At 43.3% G+C, this 26,953-nt stretch overlaps 1 protein-coding gene across 6 annotated transcripts; it reads right to left on the reverse strand.

Annotated features, from left to right (window-relative positions):
• Positions 1-4,037: 4,037 nt before the first annotated feature.
• GMEB1 (glucocorticoid modulatory element binding protein 1) lies at positions 4,038-26,317 on the reverse strand. Of its 6 annotated transcripts, XM_083512167.1 has the most exons (11): positions 26,211-26,251; positions 25,458-25,531; positions 21,583-21,749; positions 20,999-21,084; positions 20,099-20,223; positions 17,509-17,612; positions 15,703-15,857; positions 12,912-13,040; positions 10,693-10,830; positions 8,223-8,381; positions 4,038-6,081 (listed from the first exon to the last, which is right to left on the reverse strand). In XM_083512167.1, the coding sequence occupies exons 3-11, from the start codon at positions 21,708-21,710 to the stop codon at positions 5,375-5,377; spliced, it is 1,731 nt and encodes a 576-aa protein (XP_083368293.1). In that variant the 5' UTR covers positions 21,711-21,749; positions 25,458-25,531; positions 26,211-26,251; the 3' UTR covers positions 4,038-5,374. The 6 variants fall into 6 exon arrangements, with proteins under 6 accessions (XP_083368293.1, XP_083368297.1, XP_083368294.1 ...); XM_083512171.1 differs by lacking the exon at positions 25,458-25,531 and having other exon boundaries at positions 8,223-8,345; positions 20,999-21,081; positions 26,211-26,317; XM_083512168.1 differs by lacking the exon at positions 25,458-25,531 and having other exon boundaries at positions 20,999-21,081; positions 26,211-26,317.
• Between the last annotated feature and the right edge of the window lie 636 nt (positions 26,318-26,953).

The raw sequence follows: 26,953 nt of genomic DNA on the forward strand, positions 1-26,953 counted from the left end.
TTGGGGAAACAGAACAAAGTGCTGTCTGAGTGCAGCCCTAAACGGATGTCATAAGAATTTTAAGGTCTTATATATACAAAATAGATGTTCATAAATGTACCAAGCAATACAAATATGTAAACCACATGTCTGAAACCCACGGAAAAGTCCTGAAACAATTTTCTCTCTGCCAAAATGACCTCAAATATTTCTCTGCAAGGTCGAAGGAAATGGGAAATTTCCCCATTGTCTCTTTCACAAATCCTGTCTTAAGGGCACATTTAAGATATGAATAGGGTGTGGACCTGTGACCTGTGACCTGGATTTAGGAACTGAGTAGTTATCATAACTGCAGGAGGCAGTGGAAGACAGAAGTGCCTGGCATGCTCTGGTCCATGGGGTCACGAAGAGTCGGACACGATTAAACAACAAGAAGTTAATCATAACAAGAGTGACCAGGATGCCCAGGTAATCCAATCAGGTAACCTGGCAGACAGGAAGAAACAACACACCCAGATTTCCGCCCCTTCTCTGATGTATTAAGGGGGTGGTCTTGGGCTACACCCCTTCTGTGATGTATGTATGATGTTTCTGGGGGGTGCTCTTGTACTCCAGAGCGGGCAATTTAAAATGTCTATATAAGGGTTTGCGCGCATGGCTTGGGGTCCCTCCCCCCTCCTGTGGGGGGGGGAGCACCCTGTTGCAACAGCTTTAATAAAGATCAGGCTTACTAACTGCTTTGTTTCTCAATATTCTCTGGTTGGTATATGTTTTCTCCTACCAACAAGAGAACCTACAAAAGGACTCTATATGGGCTCTTGAGTACCCCATAAGGGAAAAGGAGCAGTTTTTTTCTCATAACACAGACAAACCACTCCATACAAACAAACAAAAGAAGTCCAGTGAGGAATAATTCACGTTTTATAGGCCCTGTTTTAAAACAGCTGCATTGGTTGCCAGTTCATTTCCGGCCCAATTCAAAGTGCTCCCATTAGTGTTTGAAGCCCAGAACCAGTGGCTCCCAAACACCCCCCACCATGGATCACTTGGAAATTGCTAAGGGTCTTGGCAGACCACTTAATGATTTTTCTGCATGTTGTAGCAGTTGTAATGAGCTGGGCTAGATGATGTATGGTTTTTAATTGTACTTTTATTGCTTTTTTATTTCTTATATTGTATGTATCTTACTGAGTTTACAGCTTGAATTCCACAGAATTCATATTGCAGTCACAATAAAATACAATACAGTATGAGAAATAAAAGAAGCAATAAAAATGCAATTAAAAATCAATATGAATATTTAATGGGGACGTGCCACAGACCACCTGAATGAGCCCTGAGGACCACTACTGCTCTGTGGACCACAGACTGGGAGCCCCTGTACTCAAGGACTTAGGCCCCAAATATCTGAAAGACCGTCCCCATCCCTGCAGAACTTCTCAGGTGTTAAAACTGACACAAGTTCCACCATCCTCAGAGGTTCAGGAAGATGCTGGGAAGTGGACATTTTCTGTAGCAACTCCTAGGTTGTGAAATTCCCTCCCCACAGAGGTGTGCCTGGTACCTTCATTATATCGTTCCCCATTGTATGCTGAAGACACACCTCTTTTTACCCTGGCCTTCATACCCAAGATTTTTTTTTCATGGCCCACCCTATTCCTGTTGAAGGGACAGGATACCCACATCCTGTCTGTGAAATCACCCCAGGCCTCAAAACTGTCCAGAATTCCTTTTGTCTTCTAAAAATCCAAAACAGCCTTTCTCTGCTCTCCTCTGCTCTATCACAAGATGCTGTGCATAGGCAAAATGTTACTTTTAAAAACAAATGAATAGCCTCTGTCAATGCCAAGAATACTCAGACCTGAGAAACGAATCTTATCTCATTCAGTTGCAACACCTTTGGACATGTTGAACCGTTCTCATTCCCCTTTCTTGGGAAGAGTCCAAAATAGTCCCAAGACAGCTTTCTGTTCATGCTCAGAGGAACTCAGGGGCAGGACTCTGGAAGAAGGGGGAGGGATCTGGAAGGGGTATATATGTTTGTGCACATGAATGTGAACTCGTGCATGCTTTTTGTGACTTATCACACTTGCTCCTTCTACCAGTTCATGGATGTTAGAAATAAAAGCCTTTTCTCCGAAACTATTCCTTGAGTGTCTGTTGACTCCCACTTCCCTTTCCCAGGTGCAATATTTTTCCCACCCGAGGGCAAAGCCTCATAAGGCTACACTGTGACTGTAATTTGTCCTAAACTGCTTTTCCTACTCAGTTTTAAACTGTGGCATCCCTCCCTGAGACCTTGTGGTGAAGATCAGAATAAGAAATCAAATTATTAATTATAGTCACCCTCACCATCATGCTCTGCAGCCCCAGGAAGGAAATAAATAAACAAACGATGATAATAAATGCATTTAAAGATTTGAAGGTTCTCAAACCAGAATCGCTAGAGATAATAATCTGACTGTGGTTGTCTACAATCTAATGGTGGCAACTTTGGGGGCCCCAGCATTGCCCTTCACAGCAGTCTCCACTCAACCTCCCAATCCTTGCTCAGCAATAAACACAAGCTTGCCTTATGCAAAATGCCATCACTCAACACAGCCTCCCACACCAGATCATTGTGAGGATGAATGAGATAAAAACTGTGTTTTCTCTTTCTCAGAAGAGTTCTGAGAAATTGCAAGGAAACAGATGTAACAGTTGATCAAGACCCTATCGCTCTTCATTTGGCAGGCATGAAAACCATAGGTCCATATGTAAGATAACTTCACACATGATGAAGAGGCAATCCTGAGCGTGCTTGCAAGTGCATGCTCCACAGGGAGGTGCAAGTATGCACAGTGCCCTGGCAAGCAAGCACACCCATACGATAATACGTTTGCATTTCAACATTTTTTAAGGAGCATACTTTAAACCTCTTGTTTGAAGTGACCCCTATGACAGGGTTGGCAAGACCTGAGACATGCAGAATCTACTTTGTTATCAGAACTCTAAAATTAACAACTGGAGCCAAGACACACACACACACAACGACACACACTATGAATTAAAGAATTCAGAACCCAGAACTCTCTTCTGAATCCCTGAAGTGAGATCACAGTACTCTTGACACACACAAAATCCACTCCCAATTCATTTCAGCAGTACACTTTAGGGGAGTAATGCTCTTGTTGTCATTGTTAATTGGGGTTCAGAAATCCAGTAGATCCAACTGTGCCCTCGTACACCCTTGGAGATGCCCACATGCCCCGTGGAACTGTGAACCAGCAATTCCATGCACTGATTGGAAAAAAGTCAGGCACCTCCAGAAAAGGAGTTATAAGTCATATGTGTCTATTTAGCAGTGGACAGCCATTCACACTTGAGTGCAAAAGCAAATATCCACAGATTACTGAGATTAGCAGTGGATAGCTGACCCAAGTTGCGCTTGTGCAGCAGGAACCACAGAAAGTTGTCATGGTGCATGTCTAAGAGGTGGAGCTGCAAATCAGCATGAATATCATCCCTGCCTGCTGTGAGCTTATATGGTGGCCTTAGGCAAGCCAATCTTTAACATGGAGAAGTAATAGTTGCCCTTTGACTGCAGAGGTGAAGGGAAGGACATGGCATTGCCAGTCCAATTGGAAGTGTTTCATAAACAGTGTGGTGTCTCCAATTTTAAATCCCAATCAGAATAGAGCTACAGAAATCAACAGGCACAACGGGTCTACTCTGATCCGAGCTTAGTTGGAGGCTTTTTTCCCCATCCATAACTCAGTTCCGGCACCTCTCAGGTAGGAGCCACTGCCATTCCAGGAGAATGAGAGGGAGGTGTTCATGGTGCGTTCCGGCACCTCTTTTTCTAGAAAAACAGCACTGGATACAACCCAGTCTACATATCCATTAACTGAGTATCAGTATGGTGTCATGGTTAGAATACGATAGCCCCACACTCCGTGGAAGGCACTGAGTGATCTTGGGCGAGTTACACCCACAGCCTAATCTACTCCATGGGGTTGCTCTATGATAAATGGGTGAGAGAGGAAGAACCTGATAGAACCATAATAATCCAGTTAGCCTTTGTTTTCTGTTTTAATTTTTAATGCAAAAAATGAACAAACAAAAAAACAAATGGCACTCCACCCATGCCCCAAAGTATTGTATTCTTACTGCCGGCTTTAGAAATTTCTGTCGAACAGATTCCCCCAAAGTCTTCTCATTTTTCCAATTTTTGAGAAATGAACCAAGTGGGAAGGAGAAAAAAAATCCCTTTTCACTCCTTCCCCTTTCCTTAAGGAAACAAGAGAGAGGGAGGGAGAGAGAGAGAGAAAGAGAGAGAGAGAGAGACCAGGCAGTCACATTGCTGAAGTGATGTGCCAGGCTAGAATTCTGTTGACCTATTTCTCAAAGTGTTAGGAACACCAAACATGCATACACACACACACACACACACACACACACACACACACGTATATATATATATATATTTATCTAGTAAGCTTGGTATGGTTCCCAGCATGCAGAGTAAGCAGCAGGTATACTTGGCCTGCTGAGCCCACAGCAACAGCACAACCCACATTTGATACACCCAGGACGACAATCCAATACTCAAAAGGGCAGGTGGTGCTTGGGAGCTATGTCTGATTTGTGTGTATGTGTGCGTGTGCGTGCAAGGTTTAAGCAATTCTTGAAAGTCTCGTAACTGCACCTATTGAAAATAAAAACCACCAGGGAAGGTTTGAAAAGGGAGAGCTGAGAATCCAGTTCTAGGAGCCACAAAAACAGTTCAAGGGTGTGAGCTGCTGCAGAAGACAATTAAACAAAAAACAAAAAACGTCAGCATTTGAGTGAGGGGGACTGTGGTCTCTCAAATCGGGATGAGGTGGGGGGGGGGTGTTGCAATTTCTTTTTCTCCCCCTCTCTGCAAAAATCAAAAGTCTAGCACAGTTGATAAGGTAACACAGAATGTAATTTCTTACGGTGGTCGAGAGCTGAGGAATAAGTAAGGATCCCACTTCCCCACAATCACTCTCATCCATTAGTCAGATATATTTCGGGTACCCGGCTTCATTAATTTCTAAGACAAAACAATTGAAGTGTAAACAAGGTGTAGACAAAGTGTCTTGTTCAAAACTGGGTCTATGGGCTGTAATCACACGCTGTGCGATCTCAGTAACAGCAGGGGCTTGTTTCCCTTCTGTGGGAGTGCTTAGGATTAGGCAGGATAATAAGTTTCCTTTCCCTTCCCCCTTCAGTAAAAATGGACGCTGCTCTCTCCCATGTGAAAATCTTTGTTTTCCTTTAATATCCTATGGGAACTTACCTGAAAGGCTGTAAAAAAGAAAAAGAAAAAAGGGAGGCAAAACAAATAAACAATCGATGAACCCCAAAGCAACATTACAATCTGGCTTCTTGGCTAGTCCTCCAAGACCACAATCTCTACGTTGTGGACCTGATGCTGGTGCTCATCAACCTCAGCCACCACCTTCTCCTCAGTCCTCAGTTCTGTTCCCAGAATCACAGCTTTAGCCCCGGATTCCTCCGACTCGGCTTCCGGATCAGGTGCTGGGTCTATTTCTATGATGGTCTGTCCCTCGTCTGAAGTGCCCTCGACAGCCTGGAGGGTAGAGGTCAGGCCAGACTCCATGGCCACCAGTTCCACAGGATTCACCACAGTGGCCACATTGGCAAGGGTGCTGCTGTCCTGCATGGCCGCTGAACTCAGCAGGGCCAAGCTGGAAGACGGGTGAAGGGTCACCGTGTCGGAGGAGCTGGTCTTGGAGGAAGAGACCATGGTGGCGTAGCGGAACAACTGTGAGCCTGGCGGCAAAGTATGGACAGTCACTGGGCTGGAGCCCTGGCTGATGGTTGCCATTGGAATGTTGCTCACAGAGAACTGTTGCCCCATGGGTGCAATGGTGATGGGCGAAATCACTGTGAACTGAGGCTGCTGGATGGGGGCGGAAGGGCTCAGGACTGTGGCCGAGGCTGGACGCTGCAGCCGGGGCCTCTTAGGCGGCTTGGGAGTGCTGACGGGCATGAGGACCACGTTCTGAACAGTCTGGGACTTGAGCTTCTGATCCCTGGCAAACTTCTTCTGCTCTTCCAGCTGGCGGTCCAGGTCTGCAAGGAAAAATTAAGTTACACAGTCAAGCGGGAGAAACCTTTGAGAAGCTGCCAAGAATACAGGGGCTCCTCAAAGCGCCAAAAAGGGGGGGGAGTGAGAAAAAACAGATTATTTTCGCAAGAGTAGCAAAGCAGCTTCTTGGCAGGGAAAGAGTTTTCAGCCACTTCTGCTGCTCCCCATCAAAAGGATGGAAAGGTGGGCGGAACAGATTGCCTCTGCAGACAAATCCAATTCTTTCAGGGAACAAAAATGGGAAGGGGGTGGAAGGGGGGAAATGACAGCCAAGAATCTATCTCCCTAAATACTAACCTCCCCAGAGCAACGCTATGTAAGGCAGGCAACAAGCTATTAGAATGAAAGATGCATCATGTGTTAAATATTCAAGCCTACAGCATGTATTTAAACCATCAAAAGTGTCCTCAAACATTAGAAAACTGTGGGAAGAGGCTATCATACTTGTGTACAGAAATCCAGAGCATTGGTATGCAATTCATACCTTCTGGCAAGAAATGGAAATCCATACACAGCTAATACTAACCCTACCAATAATCTTAAATTTAAAAAGTCACTGTACACAATAGTTATCAAAGGAAGTGGAACACACATATGCACACATGCCAAAACATAATCATTGGTATTAGGTAAAGAAGCAGTGCTTTAACTTATGGAAAAACTAGGTATGAATGCAATTAAAATGCACATTTTAAGAATGCCAGTACTCTTTTGTTTGTAATTTTACTGTATTTGTGTGTCACTTTTCTACAAAAAAGAAGAAGGAAAGAAACCATGCCCAAATTAGCTCATGACAAAAAAACCCCCAAAAACAAAAAAACAAAAACAGAAATGCATTTCAAAATCAAACCATACAGGAACAATTTTTTAATAACATGATACAGAAACAAAACAATCAAAGATAACAACATACAACCCCCACCAACATTTTAGCATTGTAAATATAGCAAAAGTATATTAACAACATCCAAAAGCCAAAATAATAAGTGAGCTTGGTCTGAGAAAAGCCCCTCCCATGATGTTGCTCACAATCTCTCTCCTAGAGCAGCTTGTAAACTTCTGAAGGCAAGGGGTAGGATAGCCGGAAACACCCTACCCATATTAGCCTCTCTGTGTGTGGGTGTTACTGTGTCAGGACTTTAGGAACCAAGGAAAGGGAGTCACAGTAACAACAAAAGTCCTCTAACTTCTATTTAAATAGCAAGGGAAGTCACCATTGGCATCAAAGGGAGCTTTCTTCCAAATGCAAAGAGCAGGTAAGATGAGAGAGAGAGAGAGAGAGAGAGAGAGAGAGAGAGAGAGAAACCATAAAAGGGGAAATGGTTAAAAACTCCCCACAGTCCAGAGCATCTCCCATGACTGCTATTTGCATTTTTAAAAAAATGATTGTGGGAAATATCGTAAGAAAGGGAGGGACTCAGAATGGCAATAGATGTTGACTATTTTGAGCCAATTCACTGCCAGGACCTCCTACTGTAAGAAGCCTAAATCCTGGGTCCTTCTGGACCTACGGAACTGCCCTATACAAAGTCGGATCATTGGTTCATCTGACTCAGTATTGTCCATTGTGACTTTCCCAACACCTACTACCTGAGCATTTACCGAAGCTGCCAAAGATTGAACTTGGGATTTATTTATTTTTGCATGCAGAGCATGTGTTCTACCATGAAGATATGGATCTTCCTGAAAAAGGCTACAGCCTTGCTCCATAACTTACTGTAGCAGGGGCTACTACTACCACTACAACGACTACTGGGGCATTGCTTCAAAAAAGGAGAGGGCTGTCTTGCAAATGCAAGTTGTTGTTTTTTAAAAACGACAAGGCTAAAAATAGCACTCTTGGGCCAAAATTGTATAGCAGGGAAGCACACTGTCCTCACAGAATATTTGAAAAGGAAAAAAACCAAGTTTACAAAATGATACAGGCACTGGAGAACATTGGTGGCAGCAACGGAATACGGGAATCCGAATACTAAGAAATTGCAGTATCTCTTTAGCAGAAGGGCAGTCTTGAGAAAAGTTGACTAGGCTGTGAGGCGAAATGAACAACAGAAACACATTTATTGCACAGTGAGATGATAGATTTAGAGCATTCCAAGAAACGTGCTCCCAGTCATTAACATACCTGCCAGAGTATAAAGAATCTGTTCTTCTCCCTGATCCGTTTGACTCTTCCTGTTGTCCAGCACTCTCTTGACAGTGTCCATCAGGCCAAAAGTGTGAGCAACATTATTTAGGACAGCAGCATCTACAGAAAAACTTCCATGGGTTATTGTCTGGTTTTCTAAACGGAATCCAACATCCAGAAAGAAAGAGAGAGAGCACCTCATCACAAACAGCTTGAACCTCTTCGCCAGTATTGCATTACCTAATGCTTCTGTAGCTAACACAAGTGATCTTGAATGAAGTACAGAGGTAGTTTACATCATCTTCATTTTGAATATTAATAAATTAATACAGTACAATGGGTCAAGATTTACATCAGAAGGAAATCAAAATCAAAAGCCATGAAAAGTTCCTCTTGACAGTTCCTCTCTCAAGAACCACACATGGAAAACTGTTGTTTTGGGACATCACAGCATCTCTGCTGGCATTTAACATTGGCAGTGAGATCCTTGGATGTTTGATTAAAAGCAGAAACTAGGCCTTTGAGAATTAGGCTAGAAGTCTCCTTAAGAACATCAGAAGAGTCCTGCTGAATCAACTAAAGGCCTATCTACTCTAGCAATTTGTTTTCCACAGTAGCCAACCAGATGACTATGGGAAGCCCACAGAAGGGATACGAGGGCAATCATATATCCCACTGTTGTTTCCCAGTGACTGCAAGTCAGTGGCATGCTTGTGCAAATGCAAGCGAGAGCTATTTCAGCCATCCATGCATCCCATCCACATCTGGCCCATTTACAGCACAATCTGATACAGTGGAACCTTGGTTACCCGTTTGGCTTAGTTGACAAACAATTCGGCTCTCAAACGCCGCAAACCCGGAAGTAAGTGTTCTGGTTTGCGAACATTTTTCGGAAGCCGAACGTCTGTTTTGGCTCTCGGCATTGTTTCTGGGGCCAATCAGCCAATCAATCAGCCAAACATTTTCGAAGTCGAACAGATTTCCAGAGCGGATTGAGTTTGAGAACCAAGGTACCACTGTATAGGTTTACTCAGAAGTAACTCCCACTGTGTTTCCTAGTTTAGAACTGCAACCTATAAAAGAAAATCCTGCACAGTACCCTTATAACGATCAGTTGGCACGGAAAAGCTCCTGTTCTATTTCATTTGGTCAATGTAAGAACTATTACTGAATTAGAGCTTGTTTTTTCTTCCCTCCTTATCTCTTTTTCCTTTTGTGTTATGTATACGCATGGGCAGGGACTGGTTGATTTGACTTTATTGGTATTATGTAAACTGCTGTGGAAGTTTCACTGGGGAAAGGAATCGTTTTAATTAAAATAATAATAAACAAAGCAAAACCCAGGCATCTCAAAGCAAATCCCCATGTTACATTTTTATGCATGCTGGTTCGCATGCTGTGTGTTAGTGACAAAGAAATCAGTTACATATAGCATGCGTGTTCTCTTTCTGTGTGTGTCTAACCTAGCTCTTTGCAAGAATAAAACAGAAGCAGGAGAAACATGTATGCCACCCTGAGCTCCCTTATGGAAGAGTAGGATAAAACACAATAATCCATCAAGCCAACTGATTACTGTATTGTACTGGAGACTTTCCCCTTATGGCCAATGTAGCCCTGAAAAGGCAACCACAGCAACTAGAAGGACAGAGAGAGGACTTTTACATCACTGACCCCCAAACCTCCAATGGCCTTCACCAAGAGGTCTGAAAGCCAAGAGCTGCTTATGCCCACCTTCCCGATTCAGACTACAAGACTCTTATGAACTGCATTGAGTATTCTAGTAGCTTTAGGGGGGAAATGATTTAGGAAACATAATGTGTTTGCTTGTTGCCCTGTTTTACTATGGAAACCACTTGAGATAACTTTTTTTGTTGAAAAGAAGAATATAAATATTCTAAAGTAATTATTTTCCCCACCCCAAGTAGTCAATACCTGGTCATGGCACTTCCCAGACAAGCTCGCTTGGCATTGATGTTGATGCGTTTTGGGCATAAGGTGAAGACTATATTTACTTTTATTTGCTTGGCCATTCCAATATGTTTTATGGCTGGTAACAACACAATACTATGCATGTCTGCCGAGAACTAAGCCCCATTCAGTTCCCCACTAGGGGGGTTTATGGGATCGCAACATTAGTATTGTTTTACAGCCATTCTAGATTTTAGTGAGTTTTGCTGTGGCTTCTGCAATTTTCAGAACAGACCTACTGAAATGAATGGGTGTGACTAGAATGAATGTACTGTGAGTGAATAAAACTCTTTTGGGGGGCTACTTTTATTTATTTTAGAAAATTCTTAAGTTTCAAACCATACACTGCCCTGGGAGTCCTGTTACTGAAGGGAGGATTATAAACTGACTTATTAAATACAGTGCACAGCTACACGTCACAAAGATAAAAAGAGCATGAAAGTCTATCCCACTGGTAGTCATTTCATATTGACATGGAGACTGCTGACCTCCTACCCACCGGTAACCTGGAAGGGTGACTGGCCAAGCCTCTCCTGAACACCTCTCAGCACCTCTTCTATCTCCTTCTGAATGTTGCAGACAACTTCTTCCATTAACCCCACATCAGCGATTCCTTTCCAGAACATCAGTGTGTCCTCTGGCACAAGGGAAGAGAAAGATTTGGAAGGAAGGATCAGTTGGCAATTAGACTGCAAAGCTATACTGGCAATCATGCCAAGACCAGCAAAACACTGTATAGCAGGAGGCATCTCTGGAAACTGGCTTCTAAGGCTGCAAAGCTGCACACATTTCCATGGAAGCACGTGCTGCTAAATTTAATGGGGCTTAGTCATGAATAGGCTTGCATAGAACTGTGCTGTAAAACTAGCCATCAGGGCACTCACCTTGCAAAAAATAATAATCAAATTCAACTCTGAATATAGAGAGCAGTACTAGGAAATTCCATATTGCTATAAAAGCTACATTTCATGACTTCTAGAAGTTTGTTTTACATCCCATCACACCCTGCCCCCAAATCATTGGAAAGCCTTTAAAGAACAGCAATTGTAGCAGCTAAAGCAGCACCATTAATATCTGAGCACTTGGAAGTGGGCATTTTATATCTGCATTCCTCCCACGTGTCTTCACCAGCCTCCCAAAATCTGTTCATCTTGCTGTGTGTCCGTTTTCTTTCATTCTCACCCATCTTGGACACACTTGGTCAGGTTGAAAAGCAGCATATATTTCAAGTAAAGCAATATATGCAAATCTGGGTTCTTTTTGTTGCTTGAACAGTATGTTCTAAATAAGACAACTGAAGCCATCCTTGTGGTGGAGGCGTTGGATATTTTTAAAAATACCAAATCACAGGGCATTACACATGGACTGTGCTGGACTTGGAAGGATTAGATCAGCCTTCGCCAGCCTGTTGTTTTGGACCTCCAGCCTGGATTAAAGAAATTCATGGAGGATAAGACTGTCAATGGCGCCTCTAGTTGCAGAGCCAGTATGCCACTGAATACTAGCTGTTAGGAGGAGCAGCCAGTGAGGACTGAAAAAACAATTGATGATTTGCACAATTAAACAGTCACTGAGATTGAAAGCAGAGCTTTCCAAATTTTAGCACCAATTAGCATATGGTGCCTCAGTTTCCAAAAGGGGAGGGGGGCAGATTTTTCAAACTCAGTACTTCAGGGAGTTCACACATTTAGGTACAAGCCATCAAGCAAGGAGGCACTGCTGAGCAATGTGCATGCCTGTATGAACCAGCCAATAATTGAAATACAGTGGTACCTCGGGTTAAGTACTTAATTCGTTCCGGAGGTCCGTTCTTAACCTGAAACTGTTCTTAACCTGAAGCACCACTTTAGCTAATGGGGCCTCCTGCTGCTGCCGTGCCGCCGGAGCACAATTTCTGTTCTCATCCTGAAGCAAAGTTCTTAACCTGAGGTAATATTTCTGAGTCAGATGAGTCTGTAACCTGAAGCGTATGTAACCCGAGGTACCACTGTAGTGTCCAAATAGCCGCCTCTAGCTGACAGCTGATGCGTTGCCATCTACAACAGGGTTGGGGAATCTTTGGCCTTCCAGATGTTCCTGGACTACAGTTCCCATCATGCTTGGCCACTGGCCACATTGGCTGGGGCTGGAATCCAGGACCATCTGGAGGGCTGTGGGTTCTCCATCCCTGATCTACGGCCATGAGAATGATCTTCAGGTCAGCTCTCTGCTAACCCCACTTCTTCCCTTCCAAAAAAACCCCCTCTCCATATTAACCATAAAATGATCTTACGCGGCTCACCATCCTATCCATCAGACCCCACCTGTGAAAAACTCACTTAACAACTCAATATTCAAATCAGAATTTTGGAAATTCAAATGTTGAATATGGGGGGGGGAGCCCCATGGGTTTTGAAGTGAAGTGTGGAGTTTTACACGCAAATTCGATTTTTAAAACATGCGTAAAATGTCCTGCCCCCTTGCAAAAAAAAAAAAATCACTAATATCAACTTTGTGTTTTAGTGTTCAGTTGTAAAAAAGAGGTTTTGAATTTGATAATTTACGGTTTTATAAAATTTGTTGTTAGTCACCTTGATTTCTCTGGAGAAAAGGTGAGATATGTTTTAAATAAATAAAATTACAAACATAGCTCTTTGCAGCATTTTGCTGCCTGAAGATGGGGAGGGGGAGCCAGGTAGGTGGGCTGCTAAGCCATTCAGGCAAACAGCAGAGACATACCTGAAATCTCCTCTGGGTCCTTCTTGATTCCCTCCTCAGTTGCCATGGTGACTGCTGCTGTCAGAGCACGGTTCCATTCAATCCCTTCCTCCACACTCTCCTCAGACACTGTAATTTGAGTGATGCTTCCTGCAGAAGGGAGGATACAATTGAAGATGCTTCACTGCCCAGGCTGCCACTGTAGCTTCCCCCTACACACACACACACACACACACACACACACACGGCCACCCTGATTCATAATACATGGATTGAACTAAGCAAAGTAAAAAAACCAAGGGCCAGTTTAAAGATCAATAACGACAGCAGCTGACAAAACCACAAAACCCATGTTGTATATTCCAAGCATCAGCCATGCAGATACTGAGCGGGTGTAATTGTCTTTTAAACTATGTCCACTCTGGGTAAACAATGGGGGGGAGATTCCATGTGGAAGCCATAATGGGCTGGTTAAGGGGGGAAAACAAACTTATCCAGAAGCAACAGTATAGTGAGGGAAGCCAGATCATATCCCCATGCTCAGTGAGCACACCTCCCTGCCTGCAGGCTCTTCAGATGTTCTTACACATGGGCATAATTTTTTCATGTGACCTACATGCGTAGAATCCATCATGTACAGGCCTGAGCTGCACAAGCCAATATTTCACATACAGTCCGGGAGGTGACCTATGAATGTGTGATTTTACATGTATTTCCCTTTTCCAACTGGAAAAAGGCACCATCTTTCTCTGGCCTTTAGATGAGACAAAGATGACAGAAGGCAAGGCTCACTTATTGGCCCAGGCCATGGTCAACCAGATTTGTGGAAGAAAGGGACCGAGATGTGCTCTAACGTCCCAAAATGCAACAGGATCAAGATCTCAGTTGCACCGCCATCAACGAGCAAGGCACTTAATTAACAAAAAGTGTAAAGGAAAAAGTAAATCTATGGGAACAGAAGGAATTTCAACAAATAGTAGATTCTCAGGTACAGCTGGAGTGGGATGTTATGGGTTTGTTTTCGTTTTGTTCTTTTTTTTATTACGTATTTTGTTTTTATCTTGTATTTTTACGTTGTGAACTGTCCACAGATGAAGGATGGTACATCAAGCAATGGAGGATTACGATAAGAAAAATAATCAAATATTTGTGTGTGTGTGTGTGTGTGTGTATAATGCCTACAGGCTTATATTAAGTGGCTTGGGCACAGTTTTATGGTAATGTTTGGATTTGAGAGACATGGGTTTAAAGGTTGGCAATTGGGGCTTTATGATTAACATACTGTTTCTTACCCATCCCAAGCCTTTGAGATGAGATGAGCTACAAGTCAAAATGAAATAAATACATTTCAAAAGGAACCAAGGTATTCAACTCCACATAGGCAAAACAAGCTAAATATTTGAAATGTAATCACAGGACAGCTGATTATTCTTATTCTTATTTTATTTTACACATTTGGTGGAAGTGAAAGACAATTCACATTTTTGGTATACACTCAGGGGCATGAGTAATGTGCCATTTTGCAACTGCACAACAGAATGGCATGATTTAGTATCGGGCAAATTGTTCTGTATGCTGAGAATCTAATCTTTCTTTCTTTCTTTCTTGCAAGATTCTAGTCCATATCGATGCACTTGTAAGTGTGTGGGCAACATTCGGTGACATTTCAGAAGCCAGCAGGTAATCCAAACAGGATGTCCAGTGGTCAGGGGTAGGGCTTCACTGCTCTGCTTGGCAATTTGCTCCTTTTTACAACTAGGAGAAGCAAAGTAAATTAAGCAAATATATGGAATTACAAGCAAATTTGCATGATTTATTTTAAAAAATTAGCTTGTACTGCCACAGCATTTGGGCTATGTTGGTGAAAACATTTTTTTGATGCAAAATGAATAAACCCAGGTACTGTGCATAAAATGTACCAGCTGCGGACTGAATCAGGATCAGATTGATTTAATGCATTTTTTAAAAGCTTCAGTTCCACCCACAGATAAAGACTTTGAAGCTAATCTTCTAACTGCAGCAAAAAAAAGAGAGGAAAAAAGAGGAAATGGAAAAGTTTCTCTCACTAACATGACTAAAAGTTGACTAAAAGGTTGGCGAAATATCATAATCTTATTCGTATGAAATAAGGAATGAAAATTAAATGGAAAAACCCCTTTCTTAGAATCTGTATTACAAAGGAACTCATGCCATGTACTGTATGTGGCACTCTAAAAAACAACAACCCTTTTTTCTTTCTTTCTTTTTGAAGCTACAATTGTTGCCACCTGTAGCATGAACAGTGGTAAGGCTCTAAAGAGTATTAATTTGCCAGAAGAAAACCTGAATGGTTTAGCTGTAAAATACACCATTCTGCACATTTTTAAGAACCAAAAATAAGGGGGAGGATTCAGCACACTGAGAAGAAGGTTCTCAGTTGTCTATACACTTAAAAATTGTTTCCTGGAACCATGGAAATTCCCCTTTATTTGTCAAGTGTTTCTCAAAGAAAGAGAAAAACAGTTCAGAATTCATTAAAAAGAGAGAGATCCAGCAGTGGGTAGAGGAGGCGGGGGGTGGGTGTTCAACAGATAAATCATTATGATTTCCCCAAGGATAGGAAATTCAGAAGGTCTACTACTTTTGCCCCATTCCCACTTTACTGTTCTGTCACTGGGGTCCCTTCCCAGGCAAAGTAAATCTCATGGGGAAAGGGAGTAGGAAGAAAACTGTTTTAGCGTTAGCTCATTAAGAGACGACAGGATGACGGAAATGGTAGACAGCAGTGCCCCATGGCAGGAATGAATTCTACTCCTGTTCACCTGTTCCCTACCGTCAGCGGAGGTGGGAGTCTGTACCAGGCTTTGCTGCCCTGGCACCGGTGCCCTGGCACTGCTGATCAGGAGGTCAAACTTGGTGCTGCGACAGGTGTTTGTGCAAACCTTGTCATGCTGGTAGAAGTCAATTTGCCCAGAATCCATCATCTTCCTGCAAGGAGAATGGAAAAAAAGAAGAGATCGTGGGAAATGAACCTTCTGTTTGGATTCTTGCCTGAAGTCCTCAAGCCAAAAAGATGAAGAATTTTGGCATGATGCATTTTTTGAGGCACTCAGGGCCGTGTGGCAGTGGGCACTTTTGCAATCACACAGAACAATGCCAGAACCTGGTATTGCTCAGCATGCTTCTTTCTTGTCAATTTTACCCAGTGTAATTTTCGCCAATGTGGTGCATTGGTTAGAGTGTCGGACTAGGACCTGAGAGACCAGGGTTCAAATCCCCACTCAGTCATGGGTGACCTTGGGCGAGTCACTGTCTCAGCTTAACCTACTTCACAGGTTCCAGTTACAGATAGGTAGCCGTGTTGGTCTGCCATAGTCAAAATAAAAAAATTCCTTCCAGTAGCACCTTAAAGACCAACTAAGTTAGTTCTTGGTATGAGCTTTCGTGTGCATGCACACTTCTTCAGATATGTATCTGAAGAAGTGTGCATGCACACGAAAGCTCATACCAAGAACTAACTTAGTTGGTCTTTAAGGTGCTACTGGAAGGAATTTTTTTATTTTGACTACTTCACAGGGTTGTTGTACAGATAAGAGGAGGTGGAGAAACAAGTACAGTACCTTGCGGTCCTTGAAGGAAAGGTGGTATATACATGCAATTAATTAATTAGCAAAGAAAGGTTAGAAAAGTTTATGGGCAACATTGGGCAAAATCTCAAAAGCCAATCAGGAAGCTGAGCAGGCCTTTCTGTGCCCATCATAGCTCTTTGCCCTCTTTTATAACTGCAAGAAAGAGACTAAACAAATCACAAATTTGCAAGATTTATGTATTTATTTCTCAGATATTTATCCCACCTTTCAGGGTATATGACTGTGATCTATAAAAGTTGAAGAATTCAGATTTTGTGGGGACAACCCCATAGCAAAAGCTCTAATAAAAAGGTAAAGGTAAAGCTCTAATATGGTTATCTGCTCCACATACACATTTAGTCCAGGAAGGACTGTTTCTGGGACTCAGCTGCTTTCTGACTCATCACCAAAGCGAGCCAACCCAGAATTACCACTGGCATTGGTGAGAAAGAATGGCAACTCCATGAACACCCCCCTTTTGTGGCAGGGGACACTGCCGTCAAGTCAGCTGTCGGTAGGAAGGACTTGGCAGCAACAGTACCTTGATATCCTGATCCAGACATTGTTATCAACCCCAGATTTAGTCTAGTGTGCGGGAGCTGCCATGGAGCGATTCCTCTTTGCTCCATTACTGAGGCCAAGGTATTTGGAATCTCAGTAGACATCAAGTCCAGGGTATTATGGTCAGAGGAAATGCTCATTTGACATTGATAGGGACTGCATGTCCAGGCTGAGAAAAGAAGTGCTATTTATTGGCCACTCCCTCCGTTTTTATTGTTCATATTTCTGCCCTAGGACACTCTTCTGACGTTCTTTGGCGGAACATGCAATTGCCAAAAGGATTCAATCCTATCTTAAACATTTGTTATCTCAAAGTGCACCATGCCAAACCCACAGCACCACTTTTAACCAACAAATGAAAGATGGGAACTTAAATGGGGGCGGGAGGAATACTGCACAGAAAATTATGCTTTTGGTGGAAGGCTGCTACAGTGGCAGAAGGCCATTACCTCAGCATGATTCCTCCCAGGCGAATGGCTCTCTTCCAGTCCTTCAGGGTAGATTTGCCAGCCAGATGAACAAAATGCTTTGGGCTGATAAGCTGATCATTAAACTAACAAAGAGAAAGAAGAGGGTAAATGGGAGGCACTCTGTCTCATAAGCCATCTCCAAGTCAGCACATCAGCCGCCATCAATCACAGGTGGACATTTATCAAATCACACCAGGAACTAGTAAACTTAGGTTTCGCATCTAGAGAGAGAAAGGGCCAACAGGACTTCCTTTATCCCAGTATCCTATCTCAGGCCAGTGGCCCATCTAGTCCAGCATCCTACTCTCACGGTGGCCAATCTGATGCCTGTGGGAAACCCACAAGCAGGACCTGAGCACACTAGCACTCTCCCCAACAACTGGTATTCGGAAGCATACTGCCTCTGATTGTGGAGGCAGAGCATAGCCATCATGGCGAGTAGCCATTCATGGCCTGGTCCTCCATGAATTTGTACAATCATTTTTCAAAGCCATCCAAGCTGGTGGCCATCACTACCTCCTGCGAGTTCCACAGTTTAACTTGCATTGCATGAAAAAAAGTACCGTACTTTATTCTTCTCTCTCGGTACCCTCTCTTACACTAATGTAATATTAAATGATGCAAGGCCATCTTTCTGCTCTTCTCTCTGCAATGATCAGATACAAGGGAGAACAGGAGGGATACTGTATCTTTAATACAGCTTTCTTCATTCTACATGACAAACAGCATCTGCAAAAATCTCAACTCCAACACTGCTATTACAGGTTCACCAGGCTTAATCAGGATCAGAGGAAAATGCTTTGAATGCCAATTGCTGGGAAACAAGAGTAGGAGAGTGGGGAGGGATCATGCCCTCGCATTTCGCTTGTGGCCTTCCCAGAAGCATCTGGCTGCCCATTGCAGAAAGCAGGATGCTGAGCTAGACAGGGCTTAGGTCTAGTCCCACAGGGCTCTTGTGCTCTGTCATTCTTTGCACCTGATCACCTGTTTTTATTTGCCTTCAGAAACAAAGCAAAACATCCCAGGCAACAAGAAACAAAGACAGTGGCAATGACACTACTATGAATTGCCTTAGGCCAGGGCACAACTCACTTGTGAGCCCCAACACTCGCGTCAAAATACGGCATCTCCTAATTCAAGACTGAGGACAAGATACCCTGCATTCCTATTCTGCCTCAAGTGTGCGGTTATAGAGAAGTTGTGAGGTCTCATTTCCAAGTCATTTCCAGAGGCACCTCCTGCCATTGCTTCAGGATCCAATCTTGCTTCAGGATCCAATTATGCTACTGCCCTGATAAGCTGCAGGGCTGGCTTACAGGAAACGGGGAAAAAGAATCAGCAAATTGAAGTAATTTCAAGTCTCACTGGAATCACAACTGGGTCCATCGCTGGATTAATTGGACGGAGTGTTCTGGTTCCCATTGGTCAGTCCTGTGGCGTACCAGAGAATCAGCAGACATGGCAGGCGTGCTAAGTGGGCCAGCTCAGCTATTCACACACCTTAATCTACTTCCCACCACTGACTAGTTGGTGTGATGTGCTTCCTCTGATGTTGGGTTAGAAACTGGGCCCCTTTTACCATTACCTCCATCCAGACTTACATGCCAGACTTTTCACATTTGTCTTTCAAGGCTTTATCACAAAATGTATGGATAGCGGTGACCAATGGAGCACCTTCAGGATTCCATATTCTCTTTTCCCAACACTGCTACAAGATGGCCCCTGCCAGTTCCCTATAAGTTGGGGCATACAATTACTGGCTGAAACCAACTGCCCAGCGTAAACGGGTTGGAGGCAAAATAGAGGCTAATTAATAAGATGGTTCAAACCTCCCAAACCCCTTACATCTGCCCCAGGTGGGATTTCCATAAGAAGAATCCTGCTGAGTCAGATTAGAAGTCCACCTAGTCCAGCATCCTTTCTCTATAGTGGCCTCCAGAAAGCCTACAAGCAAGATTCTGCCTCCTGAACTGATAGTGCCAACACTAGGAAATGTGCACACACACACATCCCACTATCCAAACACAGTACATTAGGTGGGTGTCCATATAACGAGTTGGCGGTCTTCATTTGTTCCAATGGGGAAATTTCTAACGTGTTCCCAATCACAGAATTTTGACCCCCAAACTATGGGAAAAAACTGTAAAACCTTCCAAAAGGCAAACAAGGAAGGAAACAAAATGCTTTCTTATTTATCCAATCTCTCCCCCTCCCCTTCCTCATGGTTTCTGTTGAAACAGCTGTCGCAGACCAGCAAAACACACAAAAAATTAAAGCTTGCTTAAGGCTGCTTATTTGCTTACAGTACTACACACAGGTCCAGCTATTTGGATATCTGAATATGCAGTGTGTATAGTGCAGTTTGGGTACTAATTCCTTATATTCAGATAATTCTGTATAATGAGCATTTGGAAAGTGGGGCCTGCATGTACTTCAAATAATCCTCCTATGGAAATTCCAGTGAAACTAGAAAATAATAAATAAATGAAAACAGTTATGTCAAAAAACAAGCAACAGAGAATGGGGTGGGGGTGGGGAGCTGGCAAGGACAGCTTTACTGTGCTGTTACCTTGACACATTTGACATTGATTCCTGGGCAAACAAATTTCTTCCAGAGCAGAATGGCTTTGCTCTCTCCACAGGTGATGGGGTAGGCAATCTCAATTTCTTCATTTGTTTCGATGGTGCTGGGGTCTGTTGGTAGAAGCAAGGGAAAATAAGAGACCATTCCTCTGGAAAGCACATGCCATTTATATAAATATATGCTGCTGCCTTGTATCAAGTCAGACTACTGCTTCATCAGTGAGCAGCAACGACACTCCAAGATCTCAAGCAGACATTTCCCCCAGCTTGCTTGCCAGATATCCTTTTACCTGGAGGTGTACAGATTGAACCCGAGACCTTCTGCACACAAAGTACGTGCCCTACCACTGAGCTACAGCCCCTTCCTTAAAGGGAGAGGCAAGTGTTTGGCTCACTTAACCAAATGCACCAAGCTATGGTCACACAAACTGGAGTGTGCTGCACTCAAAGAAAACATTGAGCTGTACTGTTTTTAACACTGATTGGGAGCCGCCCAGAGTGGCTGGGGAAACTCAGCCAGATGGGCGGGATATAAATAATAAATTATTATTATTATTATTATTATTGATGCTAACTAGAAGTAAAGGCTACTCTTCTCACCTTACATGCAAAGGGGAAAGGGATGGCATGATCATGGATAACCATGACTTATCATTACATCTGAATGGAGTCTCTGCCTACATTAACCATCATGGCTTCTATAAGACCTTGCTTGAACTGGTTTTGGACAACATAGCACTCTTATTACTACTCTTGGGGCCCTACCTTCATATCCACCCAACCATGGGAGTAGGAGAACCTTGGTACACAAAAGCCGCAAATTATGCTCCATGACAACTCTGTTGAAATGGTGTCAATGGATCATATCGCCACAGAGGAAACTTACCAATGCCTTCTTCAAGCTTGTGTATGGTGTGCGTTTCCACGGCCACTACAGCCGTACTGGTCTCAGAGCTCTCTTGATAAACCCTGCTGTGAAAGTACCCACTGGTAAGCGCATTATGTAAAGCACAGAAATGATTTTAGAGCTTTGCATAGCTTTAAACCAGAGAATGTGAAGGAAAACTTGCCTCCATAATCAGCCTGCTCAAATGCTGAGATCACCACCCGAGGCCTTTCTCGGCGAGTCAAGTAAAATGGAATTAGTTTATAAACTAACTTCCTCTTCCCAACCTCAGACCCTAAATCATAGACTGGGGGGGGGGCTGCAAATACATGTCCCCTTTCCAGCTGTGAAATGAAAGCTCAAAATTGCATCCCTACAACATACTGGTATTGCCCTCGCATTTTCAGAACTATTTTGGAGGCATGAGATCTAGAAACTTTAGTTGAAATTCTCTCTTGCACACAACTGCCTTCCTTTAGGTCTACCCTGTGGACTTGCATCTCAACAATTCTAAATGCTGCACCCAAGACTGAATTTTACACAGAATCACAGAAACACACCTAGCTGATGACTTGCCAACTTACCCTTGTGGCACTGGCTGCAGTTGTAATATCACCTGAGTTTTGGTATCTTCTGGGTTTCCCCCTTCATTTCCTTCAGTTGGCACAACGACAACATCCCCTACAGGGATGCTTACTTCAGCATTTGCCATTTGCCCACATGAAGTCCAAGAGAATGGAAGACAAGTGTGCTGTAGCAAGAAATAAGAAGGTGGCTTTGGGTTTTGTTTTGTTTTTTGCAAGGACAAACAAGTTATAATCTCTGGCCAAATAATGAAAGAGATTTTTTTCTAGCACAACCTTAACATGTCATAAGTGACCACATGCACTACCACTTGTAGCAACAGCTCATAAAAATCACATTTGAGTTGCTCAGTCTTTAGGTCATTGAAGTCCTAGGAAGGGAAAAGTGCCAAGGCTTTACTGGCTGCACTGGCTTGCCCAAAGTTGTTTTCTTTTTCTTTTATTTATATTTTCTAATACTAGCACATCTAAAAACTGCAGAGAACATTCATCACCTTATTCAGAGACATGCCCCTTTCTCTCAAACTGGTGCAATATGGTCAGATGCAAACGAAGACAGGGCGCCTGCACTTTTGCCTGCTGTGTACAATGAATTTCAGCAGGTATATCTTGCAAGACAACTATAAAAGATGCAGGAGTCCTATCCTCTTCTGGAAGGACCGAATTTTTATCTTGCTGCAGAACTGGCAAATTTATTCAAATAGTTCATTGATTAAGGGTTTCAATCCTACATACAATTTTTTGGAGTAAAGTCCTTTAAACTCAACATGACTCACTTCTAAGTGAGTCTAAGACTCACTACACATGCATAGGATTTCTCTAGCAGATTTATTTAATTAAGCAACAGTCCTAGCAAGCTGTGAGCCATACCACGTGCCGTAAAGACAGAAAGTAACACTCCTACGATTCCTCTCACAATTCAAAATTATATTATGGGGCAACTGGAGCATAGGGAACACACAGACACTCCATTTAGCAGTTCAAGATTCAAGAGATTATATATGCCTGTGCTTTCTCTCTGTCCCCTCTCTGAATCACATGAAAGGGTTCAGCCGAAGCGAACATCAGTGTCCAAAATTGAAGCCCCAAAATGTTTGATTTTTGTGTACATCTGTGATTTTTATTTGGTTTTAAGTTGCATTACTTGTGTTGTGCTGTAACCTGCCCTGGAACCTTAAACTGAAAAATGAGCAATAAATATTAAAACAATAATGTTAATAATACTGCTGCATTGGTCTTCAACTAGTAGGTCAGGACCACTACCAGGTCACAGGCTACACAGCAACTCTGCTACGGTACAGCTAAATAGTCAAAATAAAAAAATGCTTGCTCCCTAAAATGCATGTTTGGCTGAAAGGTAGGTAGGTAGGTACCAGGTTTGAAATGTTAGAAGGCTACTGCTATAGTGATCACGAGTCAGGCTAGGGAAGACAGGAGATGCAGGCTGTCTGGGCAGGAGGAGCCCACCACCACCATTCCATGTTGCTAAAAACTATACGCCCATTAACTTCATTTTCAATCAATACCCTCCATCCATTTAAAAACCAACATGGCTCCCCCCCCAATGGTTCATATTACAAAACTGCAGTTGTCTGACAATATTAACATTACAATGCAAAATGTACTTCAGCGCCTGTCATGTGTGAAATGGCAGGCTTTGTTCAACATGTTGCCTTAGTTTTCATGCACTTTAGAGGAAGTTTCACAGAAATGGGTGGGACTTATTTCTGAGTAGACACTTATAGGATTGCCCCACACAGTTCTAAAGACCCTGAAGAAGACAACACTAGGAGCATTATTTTAAGAAGGCATCAACAAAACGCAAACACAGTATTTTTTACAGAGACCTGTAACAAAAAATAGGGACCGTCCCTGATAACTATAAAGAGTTGTGTAGCTTGGTTTATTATCACAGGCAGAGTACATACCATATACACTGATATCACATTCAAAGCACATTTCCCCCATCAAATAATTATGGCCACTGTAGTTTAATCCTCAAAGGAACAAATTCCCTGCAACCCTTAACAAACTACAGTGCCCAAAATTCTTTAAGGCAGAAAATGGGTTTTGAATGTGCTTTAAAAGTACAGTGTATATATATTCTTAAAAAGCTGTCCATCTAACTCAACAGTGTTTACTCTGACTGGCAGTGGTTATTCAGGGTCCCAGCTAGAGGGTCCTTCCCCATCCCACCTCACCAGCTACCAACTATTTTCAACCAAGTGACAGGGCCCCAAACCTGGGACCTTCTACTTTCAAAGTTCTAACACTGAGCTATGGTTCTTCCCTACAGTATTAAGAAAATTTACTATGTGGCTCTTATTGAAAGAAGAGTATCTGTTCCATTATTCATTTGGCTTGGTAAGACACAGAAAGCAAAATTTCTTTTTTTGCTTTTTTTGCATTATGATCATAGGAATAGCCATCAGGGGTCTGACAAACTGTCCATTTGGTCGGTTATCTTATTTCTACGTCAGATACCTCTGGGAAGTCCACAAACAGGATATGAGCCAGCAGGCATCTACTGTTGGGCTTCCCTATTTTAACTTGGAGACATAGTACCATTGAGCCGAAAGTTGCATATAGCCATCATGCCTCATAGCTGTTGATAAACCCATCCTCAATGAATTTTAAAGTGATCTGAGCTAGTGATGGTCATCCTATCTTGTATAAATGAAGTCCACAAATTAGGCCCTTTTGTCTGCTAGATAGTGATGAAGGAGTAGATCTGGAAGTTAATTGTTGACAACCAAGTTCAGTAAACAAATTATTAAAGGTACTATGCATATTTACTGAAAAGAAAAGCCCACTGATTTGAAGTGATCACAATACTTGCAGCCTTCCTAGACTCAGAAGTCCTACTGAATAGTGTTTACATCCAGGTAAGTATACAACAGACCACAGCTACAGTTTCGGGTTGATTAGAATTAATAATGATAAGTAGGGTCATAGGCATTGACTATATTATGTTTGACAATTCAGAATGCCTAGCTGCTTATTATTATGGGTAAAGAGTGTGCTTTCAATGTTGAGATAGTCCATGAAATCATATTTCTGCCTTTATCCTTCCCATCTCCTTCAAGCAGTTAACAGGTAATGTTTGCTCTTTCACAATCCTCTCTTCTTCAGGTGAAAAAACCCCTGCTTTCTTCCACCACCAATTTTCCATAAGCATATAGCCCAGAAATTGAAGCCATAATGAAATGATGAGACAAACACTCTGGGTACTGGGAAACAGGCTTTTAAAGGATTGGGATTCCAGCTGGCATATATTTTTGAGATAAACTGCACATTCACCAGAACTGCAGTCTACATCGGGGTCATCGGAGGCATAATTTATACCCATTGGCATCGCTACGTCATTGACAAAAAATAAAAAATGCACATTTTATGGTTTTAATTGCTATCTAATCCAGGAATCACAACTACCCTTTAATCATTATTTATCTTTTACAAATGAAAGCCATTTCTTGCCTACACACCCACCCCACAGATCTTATTACATCAAAACTATTTAAGGAATAGGACCTAAAGCAAGGGGATACTTGTCCAACGATGCTGTTTGAACCCATAATTTCCTCTTGAACACAAACTACCCAAGCACCATGTTTTGAAGTTAAGTTAGGGACCGCCACCAAATTCTGTGGGAGCAAGTTTCATATATTGTTTATGCATTTGCAGAGCTATTTCCATTATGTACTTGGAAGGACAGTTGTTTTATGCTGCTCCTTGCTGTAACTGAAATAAATAAATAAATAAATAATAAACCCAGTGCTAGAAGGCTTTTCCAGAACTTTATTCTATTAACTTTGAGGGGCTTTATAATGTTTTAACTTAAATGCTTAATTCCATCCATGCCTGGCATTCCTCACCTTTTTAGAGGGTTTCAGTTTCTTGAGGGACACATTATTTCTTTATTAAGAGCCTCAGGACATGAAGCTTCTCTCTCAAAATAAATAAACAAACAAACGTGCAGCTATATCAATAATATCTTGACTCTGCTAAAAGGCACTGCTGTCCAGTTCAGGAAAGCAATTTTTAAAATTTTATTTTTTAAGAAAAAGGTGGCAATTTCAGCAGCTGAAGTAATCCTTTTCCCACCATTGGTCACTTCGCCTCTGACCAGAGCATCTCAGCTCAGTATTATCGTCGTCGTCGTCATTATTATTACTACTATTTTAAAAACCCCTGCCCCAAAAGTGCCTGAGGGAAACCCTAAAGCGCGGCTTCCGCTCCGCGCCCATTTTCCCTGCCCTCGAAGCCCCCTCACAGGCCCTCAAGATGGGGAAAGAAAGTGGGCGGGGATCCCCGGAGCAGAGGTGTGGCTTCTCCGCGGCCACGCCCACTACCACCACCTCCCTCTCGCTCCAGGCCAGCGGACGACGCGCCAGCAGCCTCCTCCTCCTTCCCCCCTCCCTCCTTCCCCCCTCCCCTCCTCCCGCAGTGGCGCGGCGACGTCCGCTCTCCCGGCGGCGGCACGTACGGCGGCGGTGGCCGTGCGCAACTCTAGGCGCAGCCCCCCTCCCTCGTCCCTACGCACTCTGCGTCCCGTCCTGGTCCCTCCCGGCTCCCGTAGCGCGGCGGTGGCGGCAGCAACGTCGCCCTCTGCTCCCTCCCCCCCTTACCGTCTCCGAGCGGCCGAGTCCGGGGCTGTTAAGCAGGGGGGAGGGGAGGGTGAGTAGAAGGAAGGAGCGAGCATGCGCAGGAGTCTCCACGACTCGGCCGCCAGCACTTCCGGCTGCCTCCTGCCTTAAAGGGGCCGCGAGCAATTACTACTTTTGCTCCCCACGGCCGTAATGTGGGGGAGCTCGGATTTAACTTTGTTGGGGAGGTGGGCGGAGGCGGGTGGGGCTCCGATTGCAACCCTTGGGGAAATTGGTCGGTGCGAGGCGGCGGGTGGTCGTGTGCAGGTAGTCGCTTCTCAGCTGCAACAGCCGCAACGGGACCACCAGAATAGTATCGTTGCTTTTGCAATTATTCATTATTCTTCGTCCAAAGCAGCGGGTAAAAAGTAACACGCAAAACTCCTGACACCTCACTGCATGCATGTGTTTCTTATCTCACTAAGGCCGCAGTCAGATGCAGGGAGTATCTTGGGAGTAAGAGCCCCTTGAACCCAACGGGCTCTTACTCCCTGATAAACATGCATAGGGCGTATGGGTGTAGCTGCCCCCCCTCCCATCCACAAAAAGCATTGAAAGTACAGTACTAAATTAACTAAGGTTCTGCCCTCCTCAGCAGAAGCCTGCCCCCCTGTGATATTCCCTTTTTTTGCAACTCACTTCTACTCAAGAGTAGAAATTAATGAACTGAAATTAATGAACCCAAATTAGTCATGCCCATCCTTTTAAATGGGCTGTAATCTCCC

Source organism: Podarcis liolepis (assembly GCF_965112155.1).
Source record: "Podarcis liolepis genome assembly, chromosome: 7".
In the NCBI taxonomy this organism is placed as follows: domain Eukaryota; kingdom Metazoa; phylum Chordata; class Lepidosauria; order Squamata; family Lacertidae; genus Podarcis; species Podarcis liolepis.